A 12,508-nucleotide genomic window follows, 5' to 3' on the forward strand; every position below is an offset into this window, starting at 1 on the left:
GAGAAAAATAGATGATGTGATAATTCCTCTCCTCCTTTTCTTCTAGAGTCAGTAGGGTAGATCTAGGTAATGACTAAGGTTCCTCCAGTTCTAAAATTCTATTATTCTTTCTCTACTCTTCTTTTCATGCCACCTACATACCTGCTTCTCTATAAATATAGGGCCCAATTTTCCCTGAGAAAGAGAGATCTACTACATCAACTTACTATAGACTATTACTCTTACTTTTTAAGTATATGCATGAGCAACCAATATTCTTTATTTAGATGGAAAGTAATATGAATTTAAAGTAAAAGCTGGGAATTCACTTGCTGGTATGTTGGGAAAAATATCCTAGAATAGAAAAAATATGGAATTTCTCTTTTGCAAAACCAAATTAAGAAAGTCCTCTGAAAATAAATATTCAAATAGCATTTAAAACTTTAGTTGCAGAAAGCAGGTTTCTACCTTATTTCCTTCTTGATTAAAGTATGTAGAGTATATGCCAGTATACTTCAGAAACTACTATTTGATAAGTATTCTTGTTTCTTTCTTGGCTGCTTATTTTAAAGTCTTTGATTTAATTAAATACATATAAAACATATATATAGACCATGGAAAATATTTGAATTTTGTCTAAAACATCAGTAATGTGATATGAAAATATCTGATATTTATTATTGACAAAATCACAGGTACTTTATGTAGTTTTTTGCCTACATCATAATTGAAAAAAATAATAAACTTCAAGTAGAGGTTAGTAAAAAAATAAAGATGTAACTTTTTTCCCACTGTTCACAGATCCCCCTGGTCAAACATTATTTTCATTTCTCCAGATACAAGAAAGCCAGCTGTAATCCTCAGCATCTCAGGAGATTTAATCTTTAAAGAAAGTGCAGCTCAGGATCTTTTCCATATTTAGCCCTTAATGCTTTTCAAGCCTTTAAAATAAGCAACTGGTTGATTATTAAATGGTGATTGTCAATGTCTTTTGCATTAGGAACTTGGCTTATTGCCACTAATTTTATTTTACATTACTGAACAATAGATATTTACAAAAGCCAGTTTAGTCATTTTGCCTTAAAGTCAAATCAGAACATATCTATTAGTAGTAATGAATGCTTTATTTATATCTTGACTTTGAGCTGCTATGACTATATGTTTCCTTGTCATTAAAGAGGAAATGTAACTCATGTCATAAACCCTGAATCATTCTTTTACTTTAGGGAACTATTGCTTGGTCAAATTTGTGTGATTATTATTTTTATTTACTTTTTTATTGTAAAACATATATAACAAAATTCATCAATTTAACCATTTTTAAGTATATAATTCAGTGGCATTAATTACATTCACAGTGTTGTACATCCATTATCACTGTCTATTTCCAGAATTTCTCATCACCCCAAACAGAAACTGTGTACTCATTAAGCAATAATACCCCATATTCCCACTCCACCCTGTAATCAATAATGTACTTTCTGTTTCCATAAATTTGCCTTTTCTTAGTATTTCATATAAATGGAATCATATGACATTTGTCCTTTTGTGTCTGGTTTATTTCCCTTAGCATAATGTTCTCTCAAAGTTAATCCATGTTGTCACATGTATCAGAATTTCATTCCTTTTTATAGCCGAGTTCCATTGTATGTACATACCACATTTTGTTTATTCATCTGTAGGAGTACACTGGGGTTGTTTCTCCCTTTCGGCTATTGTGAATAATTCTGCTATAAACTTTGTGGTACAGATGTTTGTTGGAGTCCCTGTTTTCTTTTGGGTGTGTACCTTGATGTGGAATTGCTGGGTCACATGGTAATTCTGTGTTTAACTTTTTGAGGAATGTGATCTTTTTTTAATAATAGTTCATTCTATTTTTTACTATCCTTTCATTAATGTTTCTTAAGTTTTTTTTGTTTTTGTTTTATTTATTTATTTATTTTTGCTTATTTCCTTAGTTGACTTTTGTTGCTGATTTTAAGGAAATTATTTGTTTTGATCATTCATTTTTTCTTTTCTTTTCAATTGTTTGTTTTTCAGACCCGAATCAGAACTCCATCACAGGGGAACACAGCCAGCTGTTAGGTATAGTATTACCATGGGGATTAACTTTCTCCAAGTCACTCTTTACCCATTTATACTAACAGACATTACTCCCTTCTCTAATTCTATTTTCTATCTTTTCCATTTCTTTTCACCTCTCAACATTTTGTCTGCTGTTTTTATTCTCAACTTGGTAAGTTGTAGGAAACTACTTCTGTAATTGATTGCTAAGACTCACTTTAGTTACATTAAAAAGTAATTTTATGTGGTCTGTGATTAAAAAAGAAAAATCTACTCTGGGAGCCCGAGGTCGGTGGATTGTTGGAGCTCAGGAGTTTGAGACCAGCCTGAGCAAGAGTGAAACCCCATCTATACTAAAAACAGAAAGAAATTAGCTGGACAACTAAAATATATAGAAAAAATTAGCCAGGCATGGTGGCTCATGCCTGTAGTCCCAGCTACTTGGGAGGCTGAGGCAGTAGGATTGCTTGAGCCCAGGAGTTTGAGGTTGCTGTGAGCTAGGCTGAAGCCATGGCACTGTAGCCCAGGCAATAGAGTGAGACTTTCTCAAAAAGAAAAAAGAAAAATCTAAAAATTAGGGCCAGGCACGGTGGCTTATGCCTATAATCTCAGCATTTTGGGTGGCCAAGATGGGAGGATCACTTGAGACCAGGAGTTTGAGACCAGCCTGGGCAATATAGCAAGACCCCATCTCTATAAAAAGACAAAACAATAAAATAAAAATAAGAATTAGAACTTCATTTTTCTGAGATAATTTTGAAGATATTATAATACTCTAAGATCTTGGACTTTGAAGCTACTTTCCCCTTTTTTATATTTTTCTTGGTCTTTTGATTACCATTTTAATTACTAAAAGTACTTCATAAACAGTACGGCCTTAAGTCATCCATAAAAATTGATGTTCTAGTTCCTTAGCAGTGAAACAGGTTCTGGAAATGAATTGATTTTCCCTAGGTATCACTTATTTAAATTTCAGTAAGCTTGTAATTTGACAAGAGTTTCACAATATCTCAGAAGTGATAAATTTTAAAAATATAAAACTAAAACATACTCTAGTAAGGGATTCAGACAATACAATAGGTATATATAAAGAAAGTAAAAGTCCTTTGAAGTATCTCTTCTCCCTACCAACTCACTTCTACTCTCCCAAAGTACCAGGTGTTGACAATTTATAATTTATTGTGAATTCCAGAAATTTTTAATTATAAATTTTTTCATTTTATATATGATTTTTTTTTGTTTTGTTTTTTTTTTTTTGAGACAGAGTCTCACTTTGTTGCCCAGGCTAGAGTGTTGTGATGTCAGCCCTAGCTCACAGCATCCTCAAACTCCTGGGCTCAAGCGATCCTCCTGCCTCAGCCTCCCAAGTACCTGGGACTACAGGCATGTGCCACCATGCCCGGCTCATTTTTTCTACATATTTTTAGTTGGCCAATTAATTTCTTTCTATTTTTTTTTTAGTAGAGTCGGGGTCTGGCTCTTGCTCAGGCTGGTTTCGAACTTCTGACCTTGAGCAATCCACTTGTCTCAGCCTCCCAGAGTACTAGGATTAGAGGCGTGAGCCACCGTGCCCAGCCTGTATATGATTTTTTATATCAATGGGGTTATAGTATATGGACTGTTCTCTTGAATGGACCCTTTTTTCACTTAACCTTTTATCTTGGACATCTCATATCAGTACATAAAAATCTATCTCGTTCCTTTGATTGTGGCAAAATAGTATTCTTTCGTGCTCCTACACTGTAAATTTACTCAGCCAAGTTCCCTGTTCATGAGCATTTAAGTTATATCCAGGTGTATTTGTGTTTAGATTATGTTGCAATGAACATCTTGTACTTATATCCTTCCATTCTCATTGCCAGTGTATCTGTAGGGTAATTCCTAACAGTGGAATTCTTTATTCAAAGGGTATGTATATTTTCAAAAAAAATATATCAACTTAAACTCTTATGAATAAGAGGTATGGAGGAATGCTTGCCATGCTTGGCTCCCTGCCACTGAAACTAGGTATGATCAGTTGTAAAATTTTTTCTTTATCTAATACATGAAAATGGCATCTCTAGTTTTTATTTATACTACTTTAATTTGAGTAGGATTAAGTACTTTTAAATATATTAGCCATTTGTGTGTGTGTGTGTGTCTTTTGATTTGAGTCTTATTTTTGATTGTACACTGCTGAACTCTTAGCTGTCTGAATATGCACAAAGCAGCTGTAAGCTATCAAATCCAAAGTAGGGAAAGTACTTGATATGACTTGTTTACTTATAAAAGATTTAGAGCAAGGCCAGGTGCGGTGGCTCACGCCTGTAATCCTAGCACTCTGGGAGGCTGAGGTGGGTAGATGGCTCAAGGTCAGAAGTTCGAAACCAGCCTGAGCAAGAGTGAGACCACGTCTCTACTAAAAAGTAGAAAGAAATTAGCTGGACAACTAAAAATATATAGAAAAAATTAGCCGGACATGGTGGCGCGTGCCTGTAGTCTCAGCTACCTGGGAGGCTGAGGCAGGAGGATTGCTTGAGCCCAGGAGTTTGAGGTTGCTGTGAGCTAGGCTGATGCCACAGCACTCTAGCCTGGGCAACAAAGTGAGACTCTGTTTCAAAAAAAAGGAAGAAGAAGAAGAAAAATAAAAGATTCAGAGTATTAGTTGAAGAAATTAGAATACTCCATTTTTGTCCTTTCTATTTTAAGGACTTGGAGTACTCCTTGAGTTAATGAGAAGAGTTAATGCAATCTTAATTTTTATTCCTGAGTGAATTTATATGTCGAAACAGTACCTAACACCCTAGGCACTCAATAAATATTTATTAAGTAAATGGTTTGACATAAACATAGAAATCTGATCACCAAGGTCTTGGGCTTTTGATACTAAAGCTGTTTTCTTTTCTATTCGCTATTCTCTCTTTTATATTGGATAGTTTATTTACACTGCTCAAAGTTAGTCTTCTCTATATAAAAATTTTATATTTGGATTGGGAATTGCTAAGATTTCATTGAACAGATCATGAGGAGAATATCTTTCCCCAAAAATTATTATTATTATTATTTTTTTTTTTTGAGACAGAGTCTCGGTTTGTTGTCCAGGCTAGAGTGAGTGCCGTGGCGTCAGCCTAGCTCACAGCAACCTCAAACTCCTGGGCTCGAGCGATCCTTCTGCCTCAGCCTCCCGAGTAGCTGGGACTACAGGCATGCGCCACCATGCCCGGCTATCCCCAAAAATTATTAAATGGCTTTTGTCCCTGATACATATATGGCTGGCAGAAAAGTTTGAGAGTAGTTCATTATCTGACCAGGAACACATATACAATGGAGGTAGGGAAGGACATAGCTAATGAAATGGACAGTTGGGAGTTGGTACAGTTCCAGTATTACTAAGCTAGATTTTGTTTTCAGTTAAGCACCTATAGTAAAAAATAACAGGAGAGTTGGAGGCAGGAAGAAATAGTTTTGTGAAGGAAGGGCTCTCTTAGTCATTATTAGCCAAAAATCCTAATAGTATTTGCAAAAAGACTACTCCAGACATTAAGCTCATTTGGCAACCTACAATTGCATTCAGTTTTTAACAGACTTGTGGATTTATCCAGAGTCTTCTGATCAGACTCTCAGATAAGTCCATCCTGTTACCCTAGATTCTCTTGTAGGTTCAGTAGGTCAGATTATTATATTTTCTTCTTTTCTCATGCTCTGAAGAACTATCTTCTGTTTCCTACCATAAGTAACTTTGTTTTAGCTATAGCCTTAAAATCTTTAGAAGGCTGGTTTATTAAATGAACTCTGAGTTTGCAAAAGAGTGAAAGATGATTTTTTATTATATTTTCTAACAATCTTATAGTTCTTCAGAAAAGGCATTGGTAGTTTGAATTAAAATCTTCCCATTTCTCTCTAAAAACTTTGTTTAGGATAATTTGGCCTAGTAGGTAAAAAACTGGTTCAATTGCCTGCTGAATCAAATTTATAATAGCATCTTTCAAACCTTTCCTGCTGACTTAGATTTATAATAATAGCATCTTGCAAACATTCTATATGTTTTTTCTGTCAACAGAGTACAGTTATTTTAATGTATCTACTGTTCCCACTGACTCATCAGGTCTTTTGCAAAACTCAGAGTCAGGCTGAGGGGATATATGGGAGGGTGAAACTGCTATTGTGATAATGAATAAAGCTGTGCACTCATGCTTTATGAACTTTTCCCTGTGTGTGTATGTGTATAATTTTCAATTTAAAAATTTTAGAAATCAAGCAATCAAGCAGTGAGTCCTGGCATTTTTATAAGAAGTTTTGCCAAACATTCAAAGAAAAATAATTCCAGTTTTCTATGGTCTCTCAAGGAATAGAAAACCACGTAACCACTACCTAACTTAGTTTGAGGCTATTATAACGTTGGTACCAAAACTTAACAATGATAATATGAGATGAGAAAAATACAAGCCAGTCTTACTTATGAATACATATATAGTCCTAAACAACATATTTATAATCTGAATCAAGCAATATATTTTTAAAAATTACCCCAATCACCAAGTGTGTTTCTGCAAGAAATATATGGTTAGTTTAATATTGAAAATCAGTTTACATAGTTTACTATATTAACTAATAGATTAAAGGAGAAACATTATATAATCATCTTAATAGATGTAGAAAAAGCATTTGCGTTTTGTTTGTTTGTTTGTTTTGAGACAGAGTCTTACTCTGTTGCCTGTGCTAGAGTGCTGTGGTGTCAGCCTAGCTCACAGCAACCTCAAACTCCTGGGCTCAAGGAATCCTCTGCCTCAGCCTCCCGAGTAGCTGGGACTACAGGCATGCACCACCACGCTTGGCTAATTTTTTCTATATATTTTTAGTTGTCCAGCTAATTTCTTTCTATTTTTTAGTAGAGACAGGATCTCACTCTTGCTCAGGCTGGTCTTGAACTCCTGACCTCGAACAATCCTCCCGCCTTGGCCTCCCAGAGTGCTAGGATTACAGGCATGAGCCACCATGCCCGGCTTAGAAAAAGCATTTGATTTGAGACATACCCAATATTTAAATTCATGAGTTCATAACGAAAACTTAAATTAATTGGTCACCATTGGAGTATTCTATTGAACCAATATTTTATTCTGAGAACAATTTATTCTGAGGTCAATAAAGGAAAGAATGAAGTATTTGTCTTGCTTTTAACTGTACCTTGCTTTTAACTGGGTAACTAAATAGTAGATTAAAGGCGGCGTCTCTTTATAGAATTATTTCAGCTAATATATGAGGAATAATAATCAAACGAGTGTATCACCATTTGGTAACCTCTCATAAATTAATGGATCTAGGCATTAATCATCAACAATTGTTAATATCTCAAAAGGAATGACAACCAGATGACATGTACTTCTTGTACTTCTTGTGTTCTTAGAAGAATATAATACCACTATGAAGTAGTTCAAACTACTTCATGGTTTTCCTCTCTGTCCTTCTAGAAATACTGAATGTGATTAAGCTTCTAAATCCAACTACCAGTTTATAGGAATTACAGAAAACAGAACATGTTAACCATTTTTATGTGCCATTTTCAAAACCCAGACATCAGAAACTCTCCAGGACAAATGGCATGGTTTCCTCAACAAATAAATTGTAAGGAAAAAAAGGAAAGCTATAGCTATAAGAGATACAGCAACCAATCATAATATTTGCCTCCTATTTGGCTACTGATTCAAACAAACTATAAAATCAAAAACATTTGTAGCATTTGAGACAACCTTTCCTCTTCACATTGGTGCATAGTTCAAACCCAAACCTATGCCTGGGTAAATTAAGTACATGTACTGCTCCACTTGTACCTAGCTCAGACCAACAAAGGCCATTTGACAAGATGAGGAGGCTAAAGGAGTAATTTGAGATTTATCTTGGGCCCAAATTATGGTGTAAGCGGTAATTGACAAAAGCAACATTATAGAAGTAATAACACCACAACAATAAAGTTTTTATAAAGAGTAAGACCTTTGGTATTCCTTTTCCCTGTTTACAAAAAAAGTGTGCCATAAAAAACAAAAATCTGAAATCTTCAGTAGAACAATGAAAGTCCTATCAGTTTTCATTTGAATTATGCAATAAAACACCAGTAAATTTCTCAATATCAGCATTATCTTAATAGTAGAGTGAGAAAAAAGAAACATAGTGGTGCTCTGATAGACTGTTTTAATTCAAAGTATTTGTGAGACCAGTCTCAGTAGGGTATGTACCAAAGGAGTCACTTTAGGATTCTGGATAATCCTAAAAGAGCTGTAGGATATGGATTTAGTCCTTAGTTCCTACAGAGTAAAGATAATTTTCTGTTCAGAAACTTTAGAAGTTCCAATCTATCTTGTATTTCTTGGGGTCACAGTAGTGACCAAGACTTCTGAAGGCTATACTCTATAGCAGCATGGTTTCCCACCAAAATTTTCAGACCAAGAATTGATCTATGCCTTTCAATATAACCACTTCCAATGTCATGCCTTTCAGTATTAACCATGCTTGATGAGAGCTTCCTTCCTTGCCTTGGAAAGCCTTAGCATTTTGTGACTGTCCATAAGCCATGACTGACCAGGAACTCTCCTGTTCCATAACACCACCCCAAGTTAGCCTTGGGTAGGACCATCGTGGAGACATCACTGGTCTCATAAAATGTACACAGACTCTCCAGGGACATTCTTTTACTCTCCAGAAAAATTAAGCAAGCAAATAGAAGGTAGGTCAGAAACAGCCAAGACCCAGAGTGTCTGAAAGTTAAGGTGACTTCACCTGAAACTTGAGACTAGAGAGGGCCAAACACAGAGGGGCCAGGGTTGCAGCAAGGGGAGCCAGAAGTGCTAGGAGATGGGTTGAATAGCATGCCTCATAATGGGGCAGGATTGTCCTCAGGCCAAATTTTAATAGCAACACCTTTATAAAGTTATTGAACATCAGGGAGGTAGTATGTTGAAGCCAGGACTCTTACCTCCATAACTCTCAAGAAGGATGAAGTGGTATTATGTCTGGGATACAAAACTCCATTAAATGTTTAAATCAATAAAGGATGCGTACAGATACAGGCTGCTGTCAAAAAAAAATAAAAAAATAAAAAAAATAAAGGATGCGGTTACAAAGAGGAGCAAACTACTCAGGAATGAAAGGCTGTTTAGAGAAAAGAAAAGCAAATGGAACTTCTAGAAAAGAAAAAGATATAATTACTGATATAAAAAACGAAGAGGTTAAACAGTAGATTAGATTATGAACAAAAAGAAAACTACATCTAGGCTGGATGTGGTGGTTTATGCCTGTAATCCTAGTACTCTGGGAGGCCAAGGCAGGAGGATTGCTTGAGGTCAGGAGTTTGAGACCAGCCTCAGCAAGAGCAAGACCCTGTCTCTACTAAAAAATAAAAAAGAAATTAGCCAGGCAACTAAAAATATAAAAAATTATTCAGGCATGGTGGTGCACGCCTGTAGTGCCATCTACTCAGGAGGCTAAGACAGGAGGATCACTTGAGCCCAGGAGTTTGAGATTGCTGTGAGCTAAGCTGATACCACGACACGCTAGACTGGGCAACAGAGTGAGACTCTATCTCCAAAAAAACAAATGAAGAAACAAACAAAAAACCCAACTCACCTGGATATATCTTAATGAAACTGCAGAATATCTAAGAAAAAAATCTTTTAAGTGGCCAGAGAAAAAGGACAGATTATCAAAGGAACAACAGAATGTCAGAAGAGTTCTCAACAGCAAAACAGAAGCCAGAAAACAAATAAATGTGCATAAAAATTTTATTAACCTAGAATTGTGCTTTAATTGTGCTTTAATTGTGCAAAATATTCAGGAATAACAGCAAAATAAAGACAGTTATAGGTAAATGAAAGCTGAGGGCATTTCTTAGGCAATGCTGAGGGCATTTCACTAGCCTTGCTCTAAAGTAGTGGTTTTCAATTAGGGCCAATTTTGTCCCCCAAGGCAATTTGGTCTTCCAGGAAATGTTTAGAGACATTTTTGATAGTCACTACTGGCATCAAATGAGTAGAGGCCAGGGATGTTCCTAAACATCCTGCGGTTCACAGGACAGTCACCAACAACAAATAATTATTTGATTCAAAATTTTTTTCTTTTTTTTTTTGAGACAAAGTCTCACTTTGTTGCCCAGGCTAGAGTGAGTGCGGTGGCATCAGCCTAGCTCACAGCAACCTCAAACTCCTGGGCTCAAGCAATCCTACTGCCTCAGCCTCCCGAGTAGCTGGGACTACAGGCATGTGCCACCATGCCCAGCTAATTTTTTATATATATATTAGTTGGCCAATTAATTTCTTTCTATTTATAGTAGAGACGGGGTCTCGCTCTTGCTCAGGCTGGTTTCAAACTCCTGACCTTGAGTGTTCTGCCTGCCTCAGCCTCCCAGAGTGCTAGGATTATAGGCGTGAGCCACAGCGCCCAGCCCTGTTTCAAAATTTCATAGTGCTGAGTTTGAGAAACCTTCTAAAGGAATTTTAAGGACTGTACCTTAAGAAAAAGTAAAATGATTCAAAAAGACTAATAGTCTGAAGTACAAGAAAAAGTATTGAATAAATGAAATGATAAACTTGTACCTTAATCCAAATAAATGTTTTCTCTATAAAATAAGTATCTTTAGTATCTTATTTGTGGAGTTAAAAAAAAGACTACTGGAAATATTGGACAGCAATAATAGGTAAGCAGGAGGAGAGATTTGGAACTGAAATATTCACAAGTCTTTATGTTGTTTGGGAGGATATCAAGCTATTGTTTAGACTTATGTAACAATTTGTTTTAAGTAACTTATATAGTAAAATTTCAAGGGTAATTGCTCAAAGAATAGAAATAGAGTATGGAAGCTAGAGAAAAAAAATGGGATTTTGGGAAAAAAACTCAAAAAGTTCCAAAGAGAGAGAAACAAAGACAGAAAATGAGAATGAGTCATAGAGAAAAACAAATAAAAATATGGTAGAACCCACTTCAGATATATTCATTGCCAAGTTTGATGGACTAGACAGTTAAAAAGACAGATTGTCAGATTTTTAAAAATTCACAAGCAAATTATGAGATGGTAAATATGTATTGTTTAAGCCAATAAATTTGGGGGTAATTTGTTAAGCAGAAGTACAGAACAATAGGTGTATGCTTAAAATCGTTATACCTTCTTGGTGAATTAAACCTTTCATTATTATGCAGTTACCTTCTAACCCCTAATAAAATTTTTCTCTTAAAAACAAATGTATTTCATATTCTTTATTTTTTCCTTTGGAGACAGAGTCTAATTTTTCTATTTTTTGTAGAGATGAGGTCTCGCTTTTGCTCAGACTGGTCTCGAACTCCTGAGCTCAAGCGATCCTCTCACCTTGGTTTCCCAGATTGCTAGGATACAGGTATGAGCCACCACATCTGGCCAAATTTACCTGACGTTAATAAAATTATATCAGCTTTCTTTTGGTTAATATTTAATATATCTCTTTCCTTAACTTTCAGCTTTTACATGTCCTTATATCATTTCTCTTTATTTTTATAAGAGAACAGGATCTTACTCTGTTGCCAGGCTGGAGTGCAGTGGCAGTCATAGCTCACTGCAGCTTCAAAGTCCTGGGCTGAAGGGATCAAGGGACTACAGGTGCATGCCACTACAGCTGGCTAATTAAAAAATTTTTTTTCTGTAGAGACATGGTCTCACTATATTGCCTAGGCTGGTCTTAAGCTTCTGGCTTCAAGTGATCCTTCCACCTTGGTCCCCCAGAGTGCTAGGATTATAGACACTGACCACTGCATTCGGCTTATTATGTCTTTTATAAATAGTGTATGTGTAGATTTTGTCGTTTAATCTAGTCTGTCAGTCTTTAGTGAATTTGGCCATTTACATTATTGAAATTATTGGTATTATTGATCTGTTTGAACCATTCTGCCATCCTAAATTATTATTTCAGTTTGTCCCACTTTTCCTGCTGCTTTATAATCTCATCTTATTTTTTAAAAAATGCTATCTATATTATTATCCCTGCTCCCCAAATAAAGAACATTAGCACACACTTACATCACTCTCTTCCGTGCTCCAACCTCATTGGGTTGTTATTTTCTAGGTCAGTCAGAAAGGAGGGACTATTCAATAAATGGATTTGGAAGAACTCCATTTGCTCCATAACGACACGGTCTGGCTCCTTTCTATCTTTTTAAATACTCTCTCCTTTCCTCACTCTACTTCAGCCAATATTGTCCTTTCTGCTTTATGAATCCACTAAAAGTGTTTCTGCTTTAGGACCTTTTAGAATTGCTATATTCCCTCTGCCTAAAATGCAGGCTTTTCCTTACCGTCCTATGCCAGAAGTGTGCTGCAGCCAGCTCTTATTAGCTCCTGAGAGCCAATTGTGTGCGTCTCTTCCCCAAACCATGTCAATTGTCAGATACTATAAATCAGAGGTTGGTTTGTTTTAATTGTGGAGAGCCTGCTTATCAGCACACCAGTGATCTTATCTGAAGTGGTCCTTTC

General features: G+C 35.8%; 1 protein-coding gene across 3 annotated transcripts in view; it reads left to right on the forward strand.

Annotated features, from left to right (window-relative positions):
* SLC12A6 (solute carrier family 12 member 6) overlaps positions 1-12,508 on the forward strand; it is a 96,432-nt gene that overhangs the window by 42,673 nt on the left and 41,251 nt on the right. For 2 of the 3 annotated variants that reach the window (XM_076004222.1, XM_076004224.1), the window contains exon 2: positions 2,020-2,064. The exons of the other annotated variant lie outside the window; for it this stretch is intronic. In XM_076004222.1, the coding sequence (XP_075860337.1) occupies positions 2,020-2,064 (45 nt within the window). The remainder of the gene's footprint in view (positions 1-2,019; positions 2,065-12,508) is intronic. 3 annotated transcript variants of the gene reach the window in all.

Source organism: Microcebus murinus, chromosome 6, assembly GCF_040939455.1.
Source record: "Microcebus murinus isolate Inina chromosome 6, M.murinus_Inina_mat1.0, whole genome shotgun sequence".
Lineage (NCBI taxonomy): Eukaryota > Metazoa > Chordata > Mammalia > Primates > Cheirogaleidae > Microcebus > Microcebus murinus.